The following is a 24000-nucleotide window of genomic DNA, read 5'->3' as shown; positions in this document are numbered from 1 at the left end:
AAGAAAAGGGAGGGGAGACCCTTAAAATAGTTAGCAGGAGGAAACCTACACATAGTGAGGTTGTAGAGACTCTTGTCTGAGGGGATTTTCTCACCTTTACCGGAGACAAGCGTTTGTAAGTGAACTCAGGAGTTAGTGAGGTCAGCCTGAGAATTTAGAAACTACAAGATGTCATGTTGATCTTTTCAGTAACACTGACCTGTTGGCAGTATCAAAAAAGAAAGGAAAGGAAAGTTTCCTTTCAATACTACAGGCTGCTTCCAAGCACCTGGTTTATCAAACTGTGACAGAGACGGAAAGATCGACTGAAGATTCTTTCACTTTTTTTCCTCTTAAGAACCAAAGCTTTTCATCAAGCACACGTTTGATAAACCTCTAATTGCATAGAGGTCGCTGTCATTATAACCATTCAGTTTTCATATAAGACATTTTGGTCAATAATATGTCAAAGACTAGAACATTACGACATGAGGACAGTCATGAAAGAAAGTCAGGTGAATTGTAAAGGGTATGCAGCCTTGAAGTGGGAAAAGATTGAATTAAGTTTGAGCACTTACCGATTGAAAACTTAACCTGGACATGACAGAAAATCTGATGGAAAGTTGAGAATCAAAATGACCTAAAATCTCTCGGGTAGATGTTGTGTTATGCCAGATATCTGGGCTTTGGGCTTCTACTGATACCCGGTACAGATCCAATCTCAGTGTTAAGCTAATAACCATCATTAACTTAACACTCACTGTGAGGGTGAGACTGGTTATGGTTCATGTGTAAGGCAGTATACACTTAGCCTCACCGCCCCTCTGCTGTCATAATGAACCCTCGTTGACGATGAGCTACGTTTGCATGTCCAGAGCAGCCTCAGCAGTTTGTTCCTTTTTTTTGTCCATGGCATTTTTCATGTTGCTGGAATTGTCTGTCAAAGTGTCATGCACTTTAGTAAACTGGCAAGCTCTTCCTTGATGGCAGTTGAAATCAAATTGCTTGTGTAAGAAACCATGGACGTTTTCAGTCAGTCGCCTGTAGTACTGTAATGTGCGGTAACATCACAGCTCCAGGTTTCTGTGGTTAACTTCTAGCTTTGACATCCATTAACTCTACTAATAAGTGTTCTCAAATATTTTTGTAAAGGCCAGTCAGAGATGTCTTAGAAAAAGATTTACGTAGTTGCAAACTGAACCGAGGTTTAAAGTGTTTTGTTGCCATTACTGGAATGTTTTTTTGTTTGTTTTTTTTTTGCATTTTTACAAAGCAGCAGACAAAGTCTTCGGTTAGCATCCTACATGCTATGTTGGCTCCTGCTAGCAAAATGTGCAGGCCTACCAGCACACTGATGATAGTGCCATAGTACACACATGTGCCTGCAGTGTTTTGCAGATTGGCCCTATGGATCGGCCCCTTTGTCACGATACACCATCTGTCTTTTTTAGACCGCATCTGATCGATATCCGTTACCAGGATCAGAACGGTGTTTCCCTATTTGTTACAGTAGCTATTTGGAGTGAGCTTCGATTGCAAGGGTTAAAATTAAAGAAGTGTGTTTCTGGGAGAATGCTCCTCCAATTATTTCCTGCTTAATAAGCTCCTGAAAGTCAGCGAGGGCCCCTGGTCATCCCACTTGAAGTCCAATTTCTATGAGAGGGGACAAAAAAATGTAAAAAAAAAAAAAGCCAATTTGGGGAGTGATCCTCGTAAGGGATGGAGATATGCAGAGAATGTTGGCCCGAAGAACAAAGACAAGAGGGGGGAAGAGGGATGCATATTGATTCCTGTTTCCTGGAGGAAAGATAGAGGGAGAACGAGAGAGAAAGAACAGCAGGACTTTTGGGAAATGCCCGACTACCAACAATACAGATCTCATAAAAAGAAATGACTCACTCACTCCAAGTGCCTCTTGCAAAGGACTGCTGCCCGACAGTCCAGAAATGGCTAAGAAATACACCAACACAAGAATCGACGGACACACATAAATCAGCATGTCACCACAAGCCGTGTGTCCAGCAGCAGAGTTAATTTTAGAAGAGTCGCTGATTTTAAGCATTTGATGGATTTGCGCAGAACCATCAGGGAGCCTCCGTTGCAGACTTTATTGCAACACATTCACACTTGCTAAATCAGAAGCGTAAGATTGAAATAAAATGCATGTTTAATCTTATTACTGGAGGCAACAACAGCAAAATATGATAGAAAATAAATAATACAAATGACAGATAGTGGATTCCACCGTGTTTCTCCTGGGAGAGAGAGGTCTCAGGTATAACATCATCCTCCCACAGGTAGCGATTATCACCAATACACCTTGCATACAACTAAAAAGCCCGAAGAGCAGTATGAGCAAGACGGAAAAAAATCTCAGAGCAACAAAAAAAAAAAAAAAAGAAAAAAGAGGAATAACACCGTTTAACTTTGACACCGTGTTCTCAACTCGGTTCAAAAAAGTGAGCGCTGCCATATGCTCTGCTGTTTCCACTTTGATCATGACTCGCTCGCCATTTTCAAACGGTGTGACATTTGAGCAAACACAATCCCACTTTGGTCTCCTATCAGCGCACGGAAGGAGAATACAGGGAAATAACATGGCAGACGCTGCCCACCTGCAGCACATCACATCCTCTCTCCACAAGAAATGACGGTGACCAAAAAATAAGGCGCCCCACTGTCACAATCTGCCCGTCGGACTGAGACGATGGGAAGTCCGCATTTGGTCATCATTTCTCGCTTTCTTATACCGAGACGCTGGGTTTTTTTTTCCGGCTATTACTGAGGAAGATGAGGGGACCCAGAGGACACGGCGCTTATTTATGTTTTATTTCTTAAGAGACAAAAAGAAAGAGAGGAGAGGAGACGGGACGAGAGAATGACTCAAATGCTTTACCTCCCACAGAGCTCCATCTCTCCAATGGCTCCTCGTCAGGGGACAAATTGATCCTGGAAATAAGGGGTCATTTCCCTTGCCTGTTTACCTGCTCACTGCACACTGTCATCACTTTGAACCACACACACACACACACACACACACACACACACACACACACAAACACAAAAGACGACCCAGCTGCATCCTCAGAGAGCTAAAGTGAGGCAGGCTGCAGTCGTTCAGGTCTACACTGTGACAGCAAGTAGGAAACTGGTTTGTGTGTGTGTGTGTGTGTGTGTTTGTGTGTGTGTGTGTGCTTCTGTTAGCTGTGTGTGCTGGCTGCAACAGCAATGACCCTGAAGACCTTTGACGCTATGAACTTGGAGCCAATCATTCTAGGCTCTTTTTCTCCCTCTTACTCTCTCTCTCTCTCTCTCTTTCTGCAGAAATAGACTTAGCAGTCTGTCCTTACCTGCATCATCGATAAAATCTCACTTTCCAACAGACAATCAGACTCCTTGAATGACTTCGGCTGAAGTGTGTGTATGTCTGCCTGTGTTCATATTAGTGTGTGTGTGTGTGTGTGTGTGTGTGTGTGTGTGTGTGTGTGTGTGTGTGTGTTCACATCAGCCACTAGATATTGCAAAGATGACTTCTGGATACATATTCATTCTTGTTGTCACCCACTCATAGTCCTAATGATTGTGATATTATTGGTATCAATACCAACACATGTTTAAATTGTGTCCAGCAGAAACTAAAATAATCACTCTCCATTGGCACTTTTCGGCTGTGGCTCAGTTGGTAGTCGTCGTCTCTCAACCGGAAAGGTCGATATGTCCTTTGGCAAGACATTTACTGTAACCCCAAATTGCTCCAGCTGCTTGGTCGTATGAATGTGTATGAATGGGATTAGTTACTTCTGATGGTCTCACTACATAGCAACCTCTGGGATCAGTGTGTGAATGTGTAGGTGTGACCTGCGGTGTAAAAGCGCTTTGAGTAGTCAGAAGACTAGAAAAGCGCTATACAAGCTCCAAGTCCACTTACCATTTAGCGTTTTCACACACATGCACATAAAATGTTCCCAAGTCTTCGAGGTGAGCCGCATGTGTGGTTGCAAATGGCCTTCATCTCTCACCCCCAACTTCATCCAGAGTTTTTCTTGCCTGCCTCAGCAAGAAGTAAGGGTGAGTTGATGTGAGAATACTGAAGATAATCAGTGAGGAACATCCTGACAGTGAGGGGGGCTGGGTGATGACATAACTATCACACAACATCTGCAGCGCAACATCTGCAGCGCAACAGGTGCGATTGTTGTGCGGGTAACGAAGCTGCTTCATACTCTTTTCTGGTTGACAGTACGTTCTTTAACACTCGTTTCACTAACACATATCATTGATATGAAGACTAAAACTGTCAAGCTGTCATTAAAGTGTCATACCCATCATGGATATGTAATAAACATTACACAGTGATTCCCACAGCATCATTTTTATGTCTTGTCCTGTCCAGCAGCAGAATCTCTTGCTGTGAGGGACATGTGTGAAAGAGGGTCCTGACATTTTCTAGAAATTGTGTTTGTATGAAAAGGATTCACGCTACACTACAGGTTTATGATTTTTCTCTTACAACTATTATTTTATTTTCTGTGTTAAACAGTAAAGGAACGTCTGATTACAAGCAGACAGTCCTCTATTGTGGAGTCTGGTTTGTATTTGAAGCTTCCCAATTGAATCTATAAAACTTAATTTCAGTCCCTGTTATAGTTATTTCAAGATCTATGTATTTTATCCGGTCAGACATACATCACATTCCTTCAGATAAACACACTCTAACTGCAGTTCATCTGTCACTTTTAGTAAGCACAGTGTTTTCCTCTTACTTTACCGTCACTGTCCTCTCTCATCTGTATCCGTCCTCAAATCTGTCAGTAAATCATCACTCTTCAAACCGGGCTCTCCCTCCTTCCCCCTCTCGCTCTCTCCAGCCTCTCTGCAGTATACATTTATTTAAACATTATTGCCACTGATGCTTCAGAATGTTCTGAAATATCATGAAGTGACACATGACACTTGAGCGGTCTGCTCCGCTGAACTCAGACGAACAGTCGTCTGCTCTACTTCTGCTTTGAAGGTGAGCGACTGCAAAAGAAGCACTTCTGAATTTGAATTTGGCTGGACGTCACTCACTCGTAAAAGGTATAAATAAATAACAGTGTGATTACGGTATTTTCCTCTCAAGCTGAGTGACAAACAGGTGAGTGTGTTTTTTTTACAAAAAAATATACTTTTAAGTTTAATAGAAGGTCCAATAGTTTAAAAGTATATTCTCTTGGGAGTGCCAATAGCCTAGCGGTTATGTCACACGCCCCATGTACAGAGGCTATAGTCCTTGTCCTTGACCTCAGTCCTTTGCTGCATGTCATCCCTCACTCTCTCCTCCCAACAAGGGCTTGATTTATGAAAAAACACTATTGTTAAAATAATCACATATTGCAAATTAATATTTCAGTGGAGCATCAAAGAGCCAACCTCTGGGTGACACTTGAAGCTCATTGTTTAAGAATAAGCTCTTATTTAAGCTCTAAACTTTACAATAAAGGCAATCTTTGAACTCGTCTGCTATTGGCTGACAATCATGTGAAAAAAAATGTATGAAGTCAAAAAGGAAGTCTATAGGAAGGTTATATTTCCTTTTCCGTGCAGAGGTTACAGTCAGAAAAGCGACTTGAGATTCAAGAAATCATGTCCAAATGAGTTTGTTTTGAAGTCAGGAGTCTTTTTTTACATTAAATATTTCAGTAACCTTTTCAAAGAAGAGACAAGAATACCATAGAATAGATGTTTATCGGCACACTGTAAAAGAATATTACAAATGACAAAAATGTTTTCTCCTGAAAGTATTGAGCATGAAACATCTTTACATATCTATTATTGCTGGTGATCATTATGCAAAACTATCATTGCACTACACCTCCTTCCCACCTTAAGGTCATGTGCTATTCATTTAAAAAAAAAAAAAAAAAACAGTGGCGAGCCTTGTACTGTTGTACAGTGGAGATGCTAACTGACATTAGCTGCACCACCAACTTCTCCTACAACAAAACCCCTCCTCCTTTAAAAAGACGGATATGTGTCTATGACAATGTAGTGATTTCCATCTTGCTCACTTTACTAACATGTCGGGTGGGGGGTTGGCTTCTTCTCCAGGTTGATGTATGACACTGAGAAGTGTGTTCCCACTCTACACCCCTGCTTCAAACATTGAGTATTGAGCTCTTGGTGCTGTCTTTTATCGATATAGTTATACAGAAGTATTGATGCATGACTCTTTAAATGACCCTCTGTCTCGTCACTTGTATTAAAACATTCTGCGTGTAATCAGTTAGCGGTGACATCATGTCTCTGTTGTTTACGGGCTCCACAGCAAGACTAACCCCTGCTGTGAGGCTGTAGTGGAAACACATGTCATCATGGCACAGCGTGGCATGGCGCAGCCAAATCAGACCAACATGGTTTGATTGAGAAACTTTAAAACACACCCACGCTCACATCCACATCCACATCTACCTCCTCGTAGGTTGTGACGACCACCAAGCCAGTTTCTTCCTTTAAATAAACCCCCTCTTCTTCCTCCTACTTCTGAGCTGTGCGACTGTAAAGTGTAACCATAAAAACAGATTATGGCTGGAGGCTTTTATTTGTTGTGAGTCCTTGAGCAGCAAGATACACGCACGCACGCACGCACGCACGCACGCACGCACGCACGCACACACGTCTTCTGGTCCTGGATGCAGGGCAGCATCAGAGCAGCAGGCATGTAAGACCCGTCGGCTACGACAGTCCACCTCTGTCCATCACTTCCCTGCTGTCTCCGCCTTATTCATAAGCAAACACCACACCTACTGTAAGCTGCCATGCACACACAACATGCTAGCTTTATCACCCACCACACACTAACACTACACACACACACACACACACACACACACAAACCATTTTAAATTCCAATATCCCCAAAGGAGACCCAGAGAAATCCAGTCAGACACACATACACCATCAGCCCCCTAACCAATGCAGTAAATATCATTCTGTGTGTGTGTGTGTGTGTGTGTGTGTGTGTGTGTGTGTGTGTGTGTGTGTGTTTGCGTGTGTGTGCGTGTGAGATAAAGGGAAGAAGTTGATAACACCACGTGCTCCTGGGAGGATTTCACCAAACTCCATGTTTTTTGATTGAAAGGAGGCGGGCTGGTTATTACCATAACCTTCCCACCACATGTCTGCTGTTAACTCAATAATGCAAGAAGGATTTCACACATGGTGCCCACACACACACACACACACACACACACACACACACACACACACACACACACACACACACACACACACACACACACACACACACACACACACACACACACACACACACACACACACACACACACACACACACACACACACACACACACACACACACACACACACACACACACACACACACACACACACACACACACACACACACACACACACACACACACACACACACACACACACAGTTGCTATGCACCTCAGTAAATTCAATATTGTGTTCTCACTCCTAAGCCGAAGTGGGAGTACAGTCGGCAAAGAAGCCACAGCCTTAGCTGTAAATCAATAGATTAAATAGAAAGGTATGAATAAAACACAGGATAATAAATAAAAGAGGAGATGGTTTACTCTTGCCGTCATATACTGTACAGGTTCTTGCTTATTTGTGAGAGAAAAGGGCAGAAGGAAAGATGACCGTAGAGAGAGAAAGAAAAGTTCATTGTTTCCTTTTGACTCGTGTTTCTTATTCTATCTTTCCCTGAACACGTGTTTGCATGTTTGCAAAGGAATGTAATTATCTTAGTAATGTTCATATGTGCTTTACTATACAACAGTCATGTCCAGGCATTCAGAGGCCAATATACAGTAGAACAGCACAAGGACATTTAAACGAAGCAGGACAATGTCTTTGTATTGTTTGGCAGGGCGTCATGAACGATGATGACATCAGTTTGCTTTAACTGTTCTGAATTATGCTGCTTGTAGAAATGTTGTACCAAAGCAATACCACACAAGAGAAATGACTGTACTGTAGTTCTCAGACTGCAGCCTTGTGCCTTTCACTGGATCACACCCGTTATGATATTCAGCACAACAGCACTACCACTTTTGTGACACTGCCTCGTTCAAGGATTTCAATCTGTGAACAAGATACCAACATGCCTCGGGGTGCCTTTAAAGAAGTGACACAGGATGATCTCACTAGAAGTTTTTAACTAAATACAAATGCACATTTGTGATGAGTATTCTTATGCTGCCAGAGAGGCAAATCATACTGTTTATAAATCACTAACAGCACCCAGCAAATGGACGGATTATAAAGAAAAGTTCAGATCTGTTGCCCAGTAAGGCTCTTGAAAGCCGTTACTGAGATGATCAAATGAAAAAGGGGAATCCCCATTTCGACTCTGTGCGACTTTGCGTGGAACAGACCGACAGCGATAGGCCGGCACGAGTCTCGACCTACCTGTCGTTGATGCTCCAGTTGAGGCAGAGGTTGAGGGAGCTGAGGTTGCGACATTTCCTCACCACCTCCATCACCGTCTCGTTGTTGAGCTCTGAGATGTGCCGCAGGTCCAGAACGTTCAGGTGTCGTAGCTGCAAGAGGAAAAAAACAACAACAAAAACATTTAAGGGATTGAATCATGTCAAATTTCACACAGATAAGTAGCTGTAGCAATGCTCCTCTGTAGAGAAACGAGATCAGAGTATTTCATCCTTGTTTGTTGTCAAAAGCACTTTTGAGCCTTCTTGAGTGTATTACTTATATAATTTTATATAATCAAAAAAGGAAAAAAAAAAACCTTCAATAAATGTTATAGAAGCCACTCAGACAGCTGGAAGGCTATATCGTTGTTATGTCTAATTCACAGCAGCTGATATTTTCCCAGTGACCATCTTACACCGAAGGGAAAAGTTGCAAAGTTAACAAACCTTTGACGTTACCTACGTGTCATGGACAGAGCATATTGTTTATGACGAGTAATGATGGCAGTAGCGTCCAACAGGTCCAAAGTGACATTTAAAAGTATGTGCACGTGATGCATGATGTGATGCTGAACTAACTAGCTAAACCATCCTGCAGCAGAGTCAAAACTCAGGAGGAGGACAAACTGGCCGCTGCGGTTTTGACCGAGAAGACAACACTTCAACGTCGCATGTTTCCTTAATGTCTGCGGATGTAGTGAAAATCTTTTTTAGGAATGAATTCAGGAGATATCTTACATAATGGACCTTTAAGTGACTCAAGAAACATTTGATTGGCTGTGAAAAATGGGGAAAAATGGGAAACAATTAACGTAGACTAGTATAAATAGTATTACATTATTGTACAAGTGAAGGGCACCATCTTTATGAATATCAATCCAACAATGTCCCTTTAGTTTTCAGATTCTTTTTCCTTAAAGATGATCAGAAAAAGTAATGTGCAGAGCTGATATATTTGCAGTATCAGATCCAAAAATACAATCCAGTGCTTTCACGTTATCTCTTTTTCTCAAACGGGTAAATAGACACATTTTCCTGTCTGTTCTTTTAGGAGAAGCGGTTGATTTTTCTTTGACTGTGAGAGGTTGGAAAAGCGAAGAGACATACTTGAACTTAGAAATACACCGGTTTGGTGTTCACACCTGCAGACTTTTTAAGTGTCTACATACTGGGTTACCTTGTTTACTTCCACATGTGCTGAACAAATTAACATAAATTCTGAATAAAAACCTAACAAGTCAGATAAATGGCAGAAAATTGCTCGCTGTTCCTGTTTATCACTCTGTGCTCGCCTGCATGGTGTGAGAGGTTACGAGCCCATATGAGCATTCACTTTGCTTCTTCCTTTCATCTCCCTGACTTTCAATAATCCCATTTTCAGATCTGAATGCTTCAAAAGAGGTGGTTTAGTGTAATCCTCCAGTTCAAAATCTTAACATCCTGACACACTCTTAGAAACACACTGATAAACAACGCGTCGACGCTCGCTGAAAATTACCAAAAAAGGCTTTTCAAGTCCCAGCACAGGTGTATACACTCTGATTCATGCTCAGAACTATTTAAAGCACAGGTGCACACACACACTCGTATATAAACACACACACACACACTAGGGAGGAAAGATAATGGAGGTATGATATTCCGGCCAGCCGCCGGGGAGGCAGGGAGGAAAATGTCACGGCCGAGGCTAAAGAGAAAACAAGCGTACAGTTGGTGTTAAGATCACTGAGCACTATGGTCAGCTCCATAGGCATGACATATAGCTAACAGCATGAGAACACACGGGAGAATGGATAAGGACAGATGCTCACTGGGCGAAGTAAGCACACATGTAAACACTATTCCCTATCCAAGAATTCAAACACACATCAGCGGCAAACAAACAGGTGGAGTGTGTGACGCTGCGCTGCACCGAAGGCAATGAAAGAGGTTTTCAAAACCTATGACCCACTCAAGCTGCTCCACTTGTCCCCCTCTACTGATAGAGCCTGTGTTGTTGTTTTATATTCACATATAGGATATAAGGTTTTCTGAGACATTATATTGGCATGAGACAGAGATGTAAAAATACACCGAAATCACAATCCGATATGTATCACGATACTGGGTTCATGACACCATTTATCACCGTTTTCTACAATAGGTCTGTACAACAAGTAGTTGATTCTTTTATTTGAATTCTCTGATAATAAAAATACAAAACATCCTTATTATTTCTAATTTTCTAAGTATGTATTTAATATGTTTGGTTGTCTTGAGCATCGCAGCATGGTGCTGTTTCACTTGTTTTGTCATGTCTGTTGTATTATTTGTATCATTCTTCAGTGTCTTGCAATATTTTTCGCACTTTTTTCTTCTTCAGCTACTCATGTTGAACAAGAAGAGCCTAAATTTGTTGGCGCCCTCTGCTGGTTAAAAAAGTATTGCAACATGTTTTTCTCTAGTCAATTGAAATGGTCCTTTATTTGAATTGATTACTTGATGAAATAAACATTAAACAGCCTGTGTGCATCTGCAGGTTAAGAGTGCAGCAGTGATCACCAGGGACAGTTCAACTTACGTGATAAATAATAGGATTTAATGAATAGGGAAAAACCCTTAACTGTGCAAATTATCATACGACCTGCACACACACACACACACACACACGCTGATACATGTGCAGAAACACACACATGAACCCACACGTACAAACACAGAGGCATACTCAAACTGTCATGCGCCCTTGTGGCCAGTGTTGGATCGAAGTACTAAATTATTCATGCAGAGTATGTCTGATCAGTTTGTGCATGTGTGTGTTAATGTGTGTGTCAATGTGTGCGTGTGTGTGTGGGGGGGGGGGGGTATTGTTTTCAAAACACAGGCATTGCAAAAATCTAAGCTAAATATATGCTAAGTGACCACTAATATTCACAGCACCATACACACACTGCTGTTAAAGAATTACCATAAACAGCACACATGTCGATGCACTTTCACCCACAAACACACAAACATATTTATTTGCATTCAGTATTTACATTTTTTGAAGCCTGGAGTTCGTTTTTTTTAAAAGCCCCAACATCAAAAGTAGTATTTGTTCTGAGAATCTTCAAAACTGCTTATGTCTGCTAAACAGATTTTCTACTACAGCCAATGGCAGCTGTTTCATTGATGTGGGGGAACCAATGAGAAACCAGGCCAACTAGCGTGAGTTGTGATTGGCCGAGAGTGTAGCTAGGATGTAAAAATTTGAGAATTAAGCAGATGTCTGCATGAAAGGGAAGAGGGCAGAGTCACAGCAGAGACTGTAACTTTGTTAATCCATCTGTGAAAACCGGCGCAGGAAAAAAATAATAAACTCCACAGTTTAGCAGACATCTGACAAAAATTAAAAATTAAAAAATATATATATATATCCCCCAAATCCCCTGAAATGAAAAGAGGCACAAAAAACAACCGCTTGGTAATTAGTGACACCTCCAGAATGTGACAGGCCGGTGTTTGTTTTCTCAAAGCCGACAGATTATCATAATTTGACTCAAAGGTGAAAGGTCTGAACGCTTCCAATCTTATTTAATCATTTCCACTCATGATATAGCTTATTATTTTCTGCTTGTATTTCTGTGATCAGAGAATGAGCAGGCGTGAAGAGAAAGAAAAATAAATGGAGAGAAGCAGGGGAGCAGGGAGGTTGAAGGAGACGGCGAGGAAGACAAAGCCAGTGATTCAGCACAGAGAGAGAGAGAGAGAGAGAGAGAGAGAGAGAGAGAGAGGAGAGACAGAGCGAAAGAATAGAGAGAGGGGGATTTGGTGAGGGGCTCGGCAGGTTCACTCTCCATATTGGCAGGGCTGTAACCAGGCAGAGTTTTGAGTCGTCTCTTGAGTTGGCTGCTACACCTGGATCATTATTCATTCAGTTCATAAAAACAGTGAAACCTGCAGATTCCAGCTGCTCAGAGACCAGCGTGTCGTCCCCCCTCATCGTGAAAACACTCTTAGTGCACGGAAATCAGGGTGCACACTGATTAAATTAATATTCCAAGACTTCGCACACACATGTTCACATGTAGGAAGTGAATGTATCAAAAAATGTTAAAACACATGTTACGCACTTTTAGGGGAATTTTGTGGAGGTGAGAATTTCTGACTTATTGCTTATTCATCTCCACTACATGTGAGACAGAAATATTTGACTTTCCATTCTCCTAGATTTCCTAAATTTCCTATATTTTAATGCTATAATTATTTATTTTCAGCCATGGATTTTAGGTCATGTTTTTATAAATATTTTGATAGCTAATATTTATACGTGATTCTACCTACCTAGTTGCTGTTTTAACAACAACTGCTTCATAAAGCATGAATGCATTTTTTGGCAAATGTTGTGTTATCTTACGTGAAATTTTTGGATGTTGGGCTGTTACCTTAGATAATTATCATTGTCTGGTGTTGCCACTTCAAGGTGTCGATGATGCTTTCATAATTGGCATAAATATGCAGGATAAGCTGAGTATTACTTTTTATTCTTGACGTTAATGTTCTGCTGGACTTAAAGCTCCTGTGAGGGGGGGATTTAATGAAACAGACTGACATGAATACTGATGCTTCTTTAAGTCCTACAACCATCAGCAAAAAGATAGACTTTTTCTATGGAGTTATTTTCAGTGCATTAAACTGCTGCCGCGGGGCAGGTGTCAGAAGAAAAGCTAAACATCTTATTAAAGAAACAGAATTTCTTTTCTTTCCTATTTAACATTTTCCACTGCAAAGATTCCAAGTGAGTGATAAGACACAGTTCAGGACAAGATCAACAAAGACATAAATGTACATTTTTTATCATAGGGGACGCCATAAACTAAAAGGTCCTCAGCAGCTTTAACTTAACTCTCTCTTTCAAATGAACTTCACTAAATTAAACGTGCCAAAATACTTCTTAACCATCTTTAAATACATAAAAATATCCCAAATGTATTATTTATAAATATAGTAAATGTATTAAATTTAATCTTACTTTTCAATTCTGACTGTTAAATCCTCGAGAGGGAAATAAAGGTTCAAATGAAGGTTCACAGATTCACAAAATTGGATGAGATTTTCAGTTTGTAGACTAACCTGATATCAATTAAAATGTTGAAAACGAAATGCTTTACACAAAGATAAGAGAAAAACAATCACTGTAGATATGACGAGAGCTGAGGAGGCAAACACTACGGCCTGAGAAGAAGAGTGCGTAACCCCACTTTTCTGCATTAAAGACGTTGTTTAATTCAGACCACATATGAAGGGGAGCTATGTCAGCCTCACACAGCTTGGCTCCCACATACCTCAATTAAAAATCTCTCTCAATGAGCGTAAATTAGAGCGTAAGTCAGAGGTCAAACACAAACAGCACTTTGAATGAAATGAAAAATAACAAGCTGTTTTTAAAGGGTTGTTATCCGTCAAACAACAGAGGCTGGAGTTCAAGAATTGGAAAAGTTGATTTGACCCTTTATTACATTAGAGTGCGTCACAGTCTGATACACAGTGGGTGAGTGTGTGTACCTGTGCGTGCTCTGCCAGAAAACTGAGCCATAACTACCTGTGCAATTAGGTCATCTATTTACACAACGTCAGGCATCACGATGCCAGGTAGGACGTGGAGGTCTGGCAGACCCCATGCAGAGGATGTGATGTCATCAGTTTGAACGCCGGCACAAAGCAGCATGAGCTCAAGGCTGTTACTGTCCATCAAACTCAGTGTCCCAGCTGACAAGCAGCTCGATGACATTTGAAAAAGGCAAAGCACAGAGCGAGCATTGTTTTAGTCATAAACAGCGAACATGTTGGATTTGGAAAATATGAGCTGCTATTTAACGACTGCAGTTCATTTATAACCACTTCAAGATTTAGTATGTGAGTTTGCTCCCCCCCCACCAAAAAAAAAGTCCTATATGTACATCACCAAGAACAACATGCATGTGCCGACTATGAAAGGGGGAAAGTAGCTTTTTTGGTTAAACTAACAGCCATTAAAGTGGAGGAGGGGGATGGGGGATTTCTGAGATCAGCAAAGATGAAAAGAAAATGTGAATCACGAAGACAAAGCAGGTAGAAGTTTACTTTGAAGTAATAAAAGTCCTGAGGCAAAAGTCAAAGGCACAGGGTGTTGTTGAGGTGGCATTGTGCGGCCTGACACATTTTGCTCGGCTGTCCGCTTGCGTTGGAGACAGTGTGAGACAGGGTGAGGCAAGGGGGGGGTGGGACGAATGGCAGCCGTGTCACTAGGTGAATACAAGAGCGCACTCATGCATACACGCTCTCTTCTTTTCTTTTTTTTTTTTCCATATCGGAGCATCCAGACAGTTCAGTCAGACAGGAGAAAGCTGTGTCGAGACAATCCCGCCGCGGCAAGCCTAAATCGCACGCAAACCCACTACACTAGACTAACACGCACACACATAAATACACAGAGGCCTGTGCAGACAGAGTGATATGAATATTTGAAAAAGAGGGACTGAGGCAAATACTGGAAGGGCCATGGGTCTGGTATCACAAATACATTGTACGCATCAGTCATGGACCAGTGAGCTGATCCCTGTGTGTGTGTGTGTAGTTCACTTCTCTCTTTATCTGTCTTTTGCCCATCTACTGTCTATCACTTATTTTCCCCCATCCTACCCCCTTTTTTTTCCTCTCTCTTTTTCCCTCCGTCGGTCGCTAATCCTGCATGTGTTGGTGTTGATAACAAACTCAGTGGCGAGGAAAGGCTCGAGGAGATAGAGAGCGCCGGTTTCTCTTGGCCGCGCTAAGCCAAATGACCGTGTATAGGCACCCATACACATCGATGCAAGAGTGCTGGATGAGAGTTGCGAGCACAGTGACACTAGTCGCACCAATAATGAGACATAGAGACATGATACCCACCCTCTCCAGGGGTCAAAAAAAAAAAAAAACCCTCTCTGTCTGTGTCTGTCTCTGGGTTAAAAGTCTCAGAGCCAAATGAATTATTCTTCAATTACTCTTGCACGAGACTCCCATCATCCGTAGGCTCTCCTCCGCTCATTATATTCATAAATCCCCAAATCTCCTCCATACAGCAGTGAAGAAAATTATTATTACAATTTAGACTCATTCTGCGACCCCCACAACCCCATTACCTTTCTTCCCCCAAATCCCCCTCACTCTTTCATTTTTTTTTCTCTTTATCCTTTCTACCACCCCCTGAGACACAACACACATGTTCAAGTACACTCACACACACACACACACACATTTGTACACAGGCAATGAGACACAGACATAAAGCACGCACACACACACACACACACACACACACACACACACACACACACACACACATCCCCACATACTTCTCTGGTTTGTGTTGGGGGTTATCAGTTTGACACAGGGCACTGTGATTATGTATTTTCTGTGCTCCAGTCAGAGGGAGCAGATAAGGGGGCCTGCAGACTACAGCAAAGCCAGACACCACTCATCCTGCATGGGGGGGAACCGGAGTGAAGGGGGGGCTGGAGTGGAGGGTGCGAACATGACAGTGGGGTGAAGACCTGTATCTTAACCTTTTGTGTTTTATCATCCAACCTGGACGTAAGAAAACGAGGGGAAATACAAATAACTTATTACTCTCTCCTTTTTTTTCCTTTTCGTCTGCCAAATGTGGAAGCAGGGAATTAAAGTTGGGAGTTCACACTGAAGCAATAAACCACCTAAACTAGTTATAATCAAGTTTAGGTGGTGTAGTTATTGGCCATGGCACCTAAACTACGGTTACTCCTTCTCCCATCCTTATGGTCTGGGGACTCCGTTGAATCCTTCAAAAGAGGATACAGCCTGAAGGAGCGAGGGGGCAACTTCTGGGGGTCTTCCGTTATAGCCAGCGGTTACAGATAAAAGACTTCCAGCCCAAGACTTCCATTCCTCTGCATTGCCATCGTTTCCAGTGCAGCTAGCAACTTTAAAACCAAGGATTGCCTTGATGGTGGAACCACACCTGAGAGAAGAGTGCTAGCTACAGACTCATGCACGTACTGTTTAGACATTCGTTAAAGCCAAATAATCGATTAATGACTGATGGGTTCCGGGACTGCATTAAGGCGGATTGCGTTCGCCCCCATTTGCTCTCCACATGGACTGTTTTCCTGCATTATAAGATAAGTTATATTACTGTTATATATAAAAACAGATGAATAGAGGCTGTGGCACAAAGAGTCCATATTGGTGCAGATTTAAATTGCAGTAGTGCTACATTATTATGTGTGCGTGTGTGTATGTGTGCTATAAATGAAAATCAGAGATTTTCAGATGCCAAAACTTGTCCCGTAATTAGAGATGGGTTGAGACAGGTGTACAATGAGGACATGTAACTGAGCCACATCTCTTTACCATACAGTGTACGTTTGTTGTTTATTGAATGAGGTTCTGCATGCTCTCGTTTCCATGGCCCAGCAGGCCACCTCATCTGTAATGCCTCTCTTTCTATGTTGTGTTTATGTAAAGCACTTTGTCACTTATGTCTGTAACAAGCAATATATACAGATTTTTTACTTACATGCCATGTGCTCCACTAAGCCACCAGAATGGATACAACATGTGATTCTGGTTATGGCATTAAATAGCTTCCCTGTCATAAAGCAGACTGTTTTATTTGGTCATAAACACGCAGAAACAATGAGGGACTGCCCGCGGTCCAATTCTGCCAAATTTAGAGCGCATTAATCATGAGGTCCTAACTTCTTCTCTGGAGAAGAACAAACAAAGCCACCAGAGCAGCACGGCTGACTTAATCTACAAGGCCTGAAATTAAGACCAGAAACATCCCAGTTGTGCACATCAGAGAGACAACGCACAGCTATTACATTCTCCAAATATACTTCTTTTCATCTCTGACACATTCTTCAACAGTCTCTCCATTTGTTATGTCTTTGGCCTCCTCTCTCTTTCTCCCGAGGGTGGGAACATTCACACACAAAAAAAAGGCTTTCTGAGGCCCACAGTGTCTTAGGGGCAGTGATAGGTCTGATGTATGAGGAGGGGCATTGTGGGTAGGCATGACATGGAAAAGGGGAAGCCATCAGTGGGACATCTAAGGCTGTGGGGAATGAAGGCTCTCTGGCACCCAGAGCCGCTCTCAAACACGGGCTCTGTGATAGAGCCGACCTTGGACTTAATCACTACCAGAAGAAAAGAGCAAAAGCTTGACAGGAAGATGGAGAGATGGTGGGAGAGAGTGTGTGTGAGAGAGAGAGAGAGAGAGAGAGAGAGAGAGAGAGAGAGAAAGCACAGATGATTGAGGCAGAAAGCAAAAAAGGCTGGAATCAGGAAGTGGTTAAAAAAAAAGCCACCTAACTTTGATAAATGGATAGAAACTATGTCAGAAATATGTCATGGAAAGGTTTCCCTTAAAGTCCAACAAATACACTTTTCATGAATTTAAACTAAGTGGAAGTTCTTGTAATACTTTCAACCTACTAGTTAGGCCTTCATTTATTTTCATATTTGTGTTAATATTTTTATTTTATGCACCTGTCATTTTTTACATTTGCATCTAAAGCGAAAGCTGGAAAAATAACTCAAGCTAATTAAGCTAAAAGAATTGAACAAAAGACACAACAAATAGAAGAGGGGTCATGCATTGATGCAGAAGACTACACCATAAATGCAGGAAAAAGTCTTCCTGGGGTAATACCGCCATTCCCAAACGTATTATACGTTCCCTATTCCGGGTGGCCATAGTTCATCTCACTTGATGAAACAAACTTTTTACTGGCATTCACCAAACAGATGTAGCCGAGGATGCAAAGGCTGAATACCAAACTCCAAACTCACAGACTTTGAGGTTCGTTCCTGGTGAGTGTGTGTGGGTGTTTATCGCTGTCCCACAGTGAAACCATCAAGTGTGTGAGGGCTCGGAGGCGAACTTCTCCACGGCAAGTTGCGGACTTTCCATGAGTCCCCATATGTTTCCATTGGGACTTACCCAGAGTTCATTGGAAACTTGGTGACGTGGAGGATGTGATCATCCAGCCCCACGCTAAATGTTAACAAATGTTTGTACAATGAAGAAGCTTTCAATAAAGTAAAAAAATAAAAAATCATCCTCTATAAACACTGTAATGAAAGAATGAGGAAACTAAAAGAAATACAAAAACATGCTGGAGGTGGGCTACTTATTTTTTTAATGGCACATCTTATTTCCTGCCAATGTGTGATGTCATGATTGTGTGTCCCATTACTTATTTTTCATACCATCTCAAGCCCTCGTAGGCTCATGCACTCAGGCACTGCACACCTGATGCCATTAGAGTCTGTGAGGGATCGGTTCTTAGGCTTTAGTGTCCGGCCAAAGAAACACAGCGGATTAAAAAGTGATGCACAAAGAGAGCTACAGCAACTCAATAAATATCAGACAAAGAAAAGATAGAAGCAGGTAAAGCGACTATCGGTTAGTCTGTTAGAGTCATTTTTTTAAAGACAGTCGACAGCAAATAGAGCAATGGGAATAAAATGGTGGTTCCCAGTTTGTTCAAATGCATTTCCTTGTTAGACACACATCTAAAGAGCAGGAGCTATCCTCAAGATGGTTAAGGAAGCCTACACCCTTTAACACTAAATCTTCTACACTTCCACCTCTGCGCCTTGTCACTTGGTCTGACTAAAGGACGAACCCGCTGAAACTGAATTAGGAGCGTGATTAATATCGCCAAAGTGCACAAAGAAAGGCGTATATAAAGTTCTTAAATTAGCTGCTGAGGGAGAGAGAGCTCCGGGACACCCACAAAGCCCCTCTTTCCCATGATGCTTTGTATCCATTACAAAGCCCTGGGATGTGACAAGCCTCATCAATAAAAGTATTATTAATGTCAAGAACCAACGGCTAAAGTTTGAGCTTCACTCTCGAAACCAGCCATAAATAAAAATGTGCAGAATCTCCCTGGCAGGGGAAGAATAAAAACCACATGAGACACGTGTTTGCTCTTAAAAATCATCGAAGTGTTTGTTGGGATATTTCGAGCTTTATGTATTTAAATTCAAACGAGAATGGAAGGTATTAGAGAGGTAGTTTAACTGTGAGCAGGCGCTCTACTCTCACCCAGCAGAGATCTTGATTTTGCATTTAGGTCTATAACAAGATGATGATTTATCAAACTGCGCCTGGCAATAAATATTGAGTTGTGCTGCAGATCACAGAGGAACCGTACTGCTCCCGAAGGACTGAAACACTGAAAAACCATTAAGAGGAGCATAAATGCAGCAGCCCGGCAGAGTTACAGACCATCTGCATCGAACTCTGCACCATGGGTGGCCCGTTTCGACCTCCAGCTCACTTGATTAAGAAAATATGGTTTTCAATAGATTCCCTCGTACCCCGACTTGTGAAAAGTGGGTTTAAAAAATATCTGAAATGAGTGCGTCGAAAGAGAGAAGTTAATAAAAGTAATGGATTTTCTTCCTTTTTTTTTTTTTTCTGGTGATAGTTTGACAGCAAAGGAGGAGGTTTGGAAGATTATCATAGAGAGAGAGAGAGAGAGAGAGAGAGAGAGAGAGAGAGAGAGAGGGAATGTGTAATAATGGAAACAAGAGAGCGCTGAAGTCCGTGGATGGCATGCGGGTCCACGGAGTCATCAGAAATGCAACGATTCTAAACGCCAGAATATGATTTTCAATCGACGCTGGATGGGACCAAGTGGGAATGAAAGAGAGGAGGAATCAACAGCTAAACGAGATAATTACTGTCACAGATTATAATGTAGAGGGACAGAGAGAAAGAGATGGATCACGAATGAGGGCTGAGATGACCCGACACAAAGAGATTCGACGTGACTATTAGTCAGACTGAGCATGGTCAAAATGTTAAACCTGTCTGATTGTGTTCCAAAAACGATATGGATGCAAATCTGATTGGTCAGATACAAAGATTAGTATTTAATTTTGTATGTCTTAGGATGCCCATTTAATAAAAGACAAAATCCAAGTTTAATCCTGATGACAAAATGTTTTTTAAGCTCCGGTGAGGATTTATGAGCTTGTTACAAAACTAACTAAAATGAATACTGATGCCTCTATTTTTACAGTTGTTCTTAATGTCTTTAACCACTGCCAGACATTGGGACATTACTGTTGGGAGTGTTTGTGAGAAGCATCATTAATTTAGGGTATGTTTGTGTGAAATGCGGCTTAAACAAGTTTTAGTTCCTTATTTAAATTATTGTGATTAACTCTGACAAGCATGTTGACTGATTGGGAAAAAAAATAGAAATAAAGAGATAAATAAAGACAAACATAAAGAGGAGGGGATTAGATTTTACGTACATTTTTATAAACTACCTTACACACATTTTGAATTTCAAAGTGGTGACCTTTCTTTAGAAATGTAAAGCTCTATAAGGATGTTTTAAAACTAACTTGTTGGTCACAGTGATGGGGAGAAATATAATTATATCCAATTTAAATAACTCTGACACAACATCGATCTTCATGAAGCTCATATTTGTTCGATATTAAGATCGTCGGACTTATGTGTGGAGTCAATTACCAGTTTCAAATCGAGGTCCTTTGTGCTGCCTACATAACACTGAGTACAAAAATCTAAGTTTTCATAATTGCCTTGGCAATGGCCTTTTACATCAACCAGAGGGCAGAATAAAAGAACACCGCTAAATATCCACACCCCCCACTTACTGTGTGACCTTTATGATGCTGTGTCGAGTTGTTTCACATTTCAATGTAGTCCTGTTTGCATCTCAGTCTCATTAAAGGCCAAAGAATCGATGAAAAGGTGCAAAGGAAAACATAAAGAAGGCCCTTTCAGACGGGACTAAACTGCAAATTTAAAGAAGCATAAATATGATCAGAATTATGAACTGGCTCATCTAAACTCCTAAAACTTCACCTTGGTTAATACTGTAATAAATAATAATGAGGTGTGCTAGTTTGTGTGTGTGTATATGTGTGTGTGTGTGTGTGTGTGTGTGTGTGTGTGTGTGTGTGTGTGTGTGTGTGTGTGTGTGGGTGGATGCGTGTGCGTCCACCTCCAGGTATGCTAATGCTGTTATGACTGGCTGCCTTCATTACTGTCTGTCTACAACACACCGGCCAAGGTCAGTGGAGGCTGCAGAGATGATAGGAGGCCAAAAGCATGAGCACAAATTAATCTGCTGTTTAATCTAATAATGCAGCGCTGCATCGGGTGTCTCAGTCCTATTAACACCACTGTAATTGCATTTGGGGAGGAATGGACGCGCGAAACCCACAAGGGGACGTTCACACTTGTGAGTACACCCAAGTACATCAAACACAAATCGAATTGTGTTACCCAAGCACACGAGTGCAGACATACCGAACACACTCACATGTAAGAGCACACACACTCATTCCAGATGGACGATGTGATAGAAATTTAAAAAAAAAAAAAAGGGAAATAAATGAGAGGGAAAAATAAAAGGTGCAGTATTTTCTGGTGAATTGAATCTCAGCAATCATAGTGTGAGTGCATGTGTGTCCGTGTTTATATGGCATAGCACATCTTAAACCAGCGAGCCCTGCTCATTAGCATGCTAATATCCAAACAGCAGGGTGTAGTCAGAACAGCAGCGTATTATTAGGATTCATCTCATTAGGCTTTCATGAGATTTAAAAGTTAACAAGAAATAAGTTCAGAACTAAGTCTTCGATAAAACACGCAGCAAGGTCCTGAGTTTACTCTCTAAAAGTTAATTCCCCCCCACACACACACACCCCCCTCCCTGGAGACAATTCATGGCCCCGCAGCAACACAGAGAGCTTGCCTACAGTAACGGGATTAGACTAAAAACTTTGTCACACTGAGACTTCTGTTGATATTCACTGATACGAGGAATAACTCAGAAAAGTGAAGCTGTTGCCTCAAATTAACTCTGCTGCAGGATCAGTGGTATCTTCATTTAGATTTTTAAAGCTTCTGGGAGGAGAGGGCAGAGGAGCTATTTGTTAACAGGCAAGGCAGGCAACTATTTGGGGCCCCAGGCCAGTAGGGGGCCCCAAGGGCAAACAAACTTTAAACCATAGCAGGGGCTTAAAATGCGCACATTTTGCAATGACTGTAGGAAACTTCCCTAAGAGGGTCCAATCTGACAGTGCTCGCCTGTGAAACTTAAGTTTGTAAATGAAAGTCATCACTGATGTAAGTTTATTTATAACACAATGGTGACGAACGCTGGTTGGAGGGGCCCCCTGTGTGTTTTTGCTTCGGGCCCCAACAGACTCTAGAATCGCCACTGGGCAGCGGTAACAGGCATTAAAAGAACAGAACAGAAATAATCAATGTTCTTCCTGATGGTCTGATTTGCTTCTCACAGGAGCTTTTAAGGAAACACACATTCTTCACACAGTGGGTCAGGGGTCAGCATCCGGGGAACACTATTAGACTTTTCACACAAATGCATGAAACTCCTGAGCTGCGTGTGTGAATGCAAACAGCCACAATGAGCCCTACTTTACGTAGATTTTTACCTGCCAGCCTCCTGAAGACATTTCTGCAAGACACTGGGGTGAGTAGATCTGTAAAGTTCACCACAAGCAAGTACGCGGGGCTGATGATGACATTTTTATCCTACAACCTTGTGTGTTTGTACGTAACATAGATGGTTTTTTTTTTTCTGCTTACCAGTATGTTCTCTTCCACATGTTTGTTGAGATTGTGAATAAGTCAAATTGTACATACTGTAACATTGATAGAAAGGCTAAATCTCTCTTTGTGGCGTCTGACTCTGTGGCTTTGTCATCAATCTTTGCTGTTGTAAATGTTGCAGACATCCGCAGTTTCCTTTGAACATCATGTCCCGCCTACTTCCATCCGATAGTAAAAAAAAAAAAACTTCCGCTGTGGGGAACATGTGTAAAATAGCAACTCAGGAACATTTCAGGGGACAGGCTGTCCTAAGATGCTCTGACTTTGTTCAAAGAGTTTGTGACGGTGACGGTCGAGTAAATAGTTTGACACTTACTGCAGTGAGATGGATGACTCCCTGGGAGGTCACAGGGCATCCCATGAAGCCGACGAACTGCAGCTCAGGACAATTCTCGGCAACTGCCCGCACCGACTGATCCGTCACCTGATGAAAAGGAAGGAGAAAAGAGAGGAGAAAAGAAAGTTTATGTACGGATCCCATTTCAGAGTTACAGTTATTCTCTGCAGGTTGATATGTTTCACATTTCCTGACTTCAAGTGTGACCGTCATGGTGAAAAGAGACCTCAAAGATGTGTTTTTTTCCTTCTCTTATTGGACTGTTTGTTATGGAGAAAGCTTACCTCGCCAATAATTTTAACAAAAGTCTTAAGATTTCTTTTTTTCCCCCCCAAAGCTAGCGTGTGTAGACAGGTGTTGTCAGATTCGAGCCTAAATGCTTCCTCCATCTGTGCAGCGTGTCTGTATTATTTTGTGTTTGATGAACAGCATGAGATAAAGAAGTGAAAGGAGGATCACGTACAGAGAGGAACAAGAGGAGAAACAGACAAACTAAACAGTTAAAAGAGAAAGTCTGCCAAGCTGCGAAAGCAACTTATGATGGATGTGCCGCTCCCCCGTCATTCAGCCAGCC

The 24000-nt window shown here is 41.8% G+C and overlaps 1 protein-coding gene across 1 annotated transcript in view; it reads right to left on the bottom strand.

The window, feature by feature from the left end:
* Window positions 1-24000, bottom strand: part of fbxl17 (F-box and leucine-rich repeat protein 17) — a 241147-nt gene that overhangs the window by 139797 nt on the left and 77350 nt on the right. Inside the window, exons 6-7 of the mRNA XM_061038733.1 lie at window positions 23406-23513; window positions 8420-8550 (exon numbers count right to left, since the gene is read on the bottom strand). Of these exons, the coding sequence (XP_060894716.1) occupies window positions 8420-8550; window positions 23406-23513 (239 nt within the window). The remainder of the gene's footprint in view (window positions 1-8419; window positions 8551-23405; window positions 23514-24000) is intronic.

This window comes from Labrus mixtus, chromosome 5, assembly GCF_963584025.1.
Source record: "Labrus mixtus chromosome 5, fLabMix1.1, whole genome shotgun sequence".
NCBI classification, from domain to species: domain Eukaryota; kingdom Metazoa; phylum Chordata; class Actinopteri; order Labriformes; family Labridae; genus Labrus; species Labrus mixtus.
This window is presented reverse-complemented; position numbering and strand designations above follow the sequence as displayed.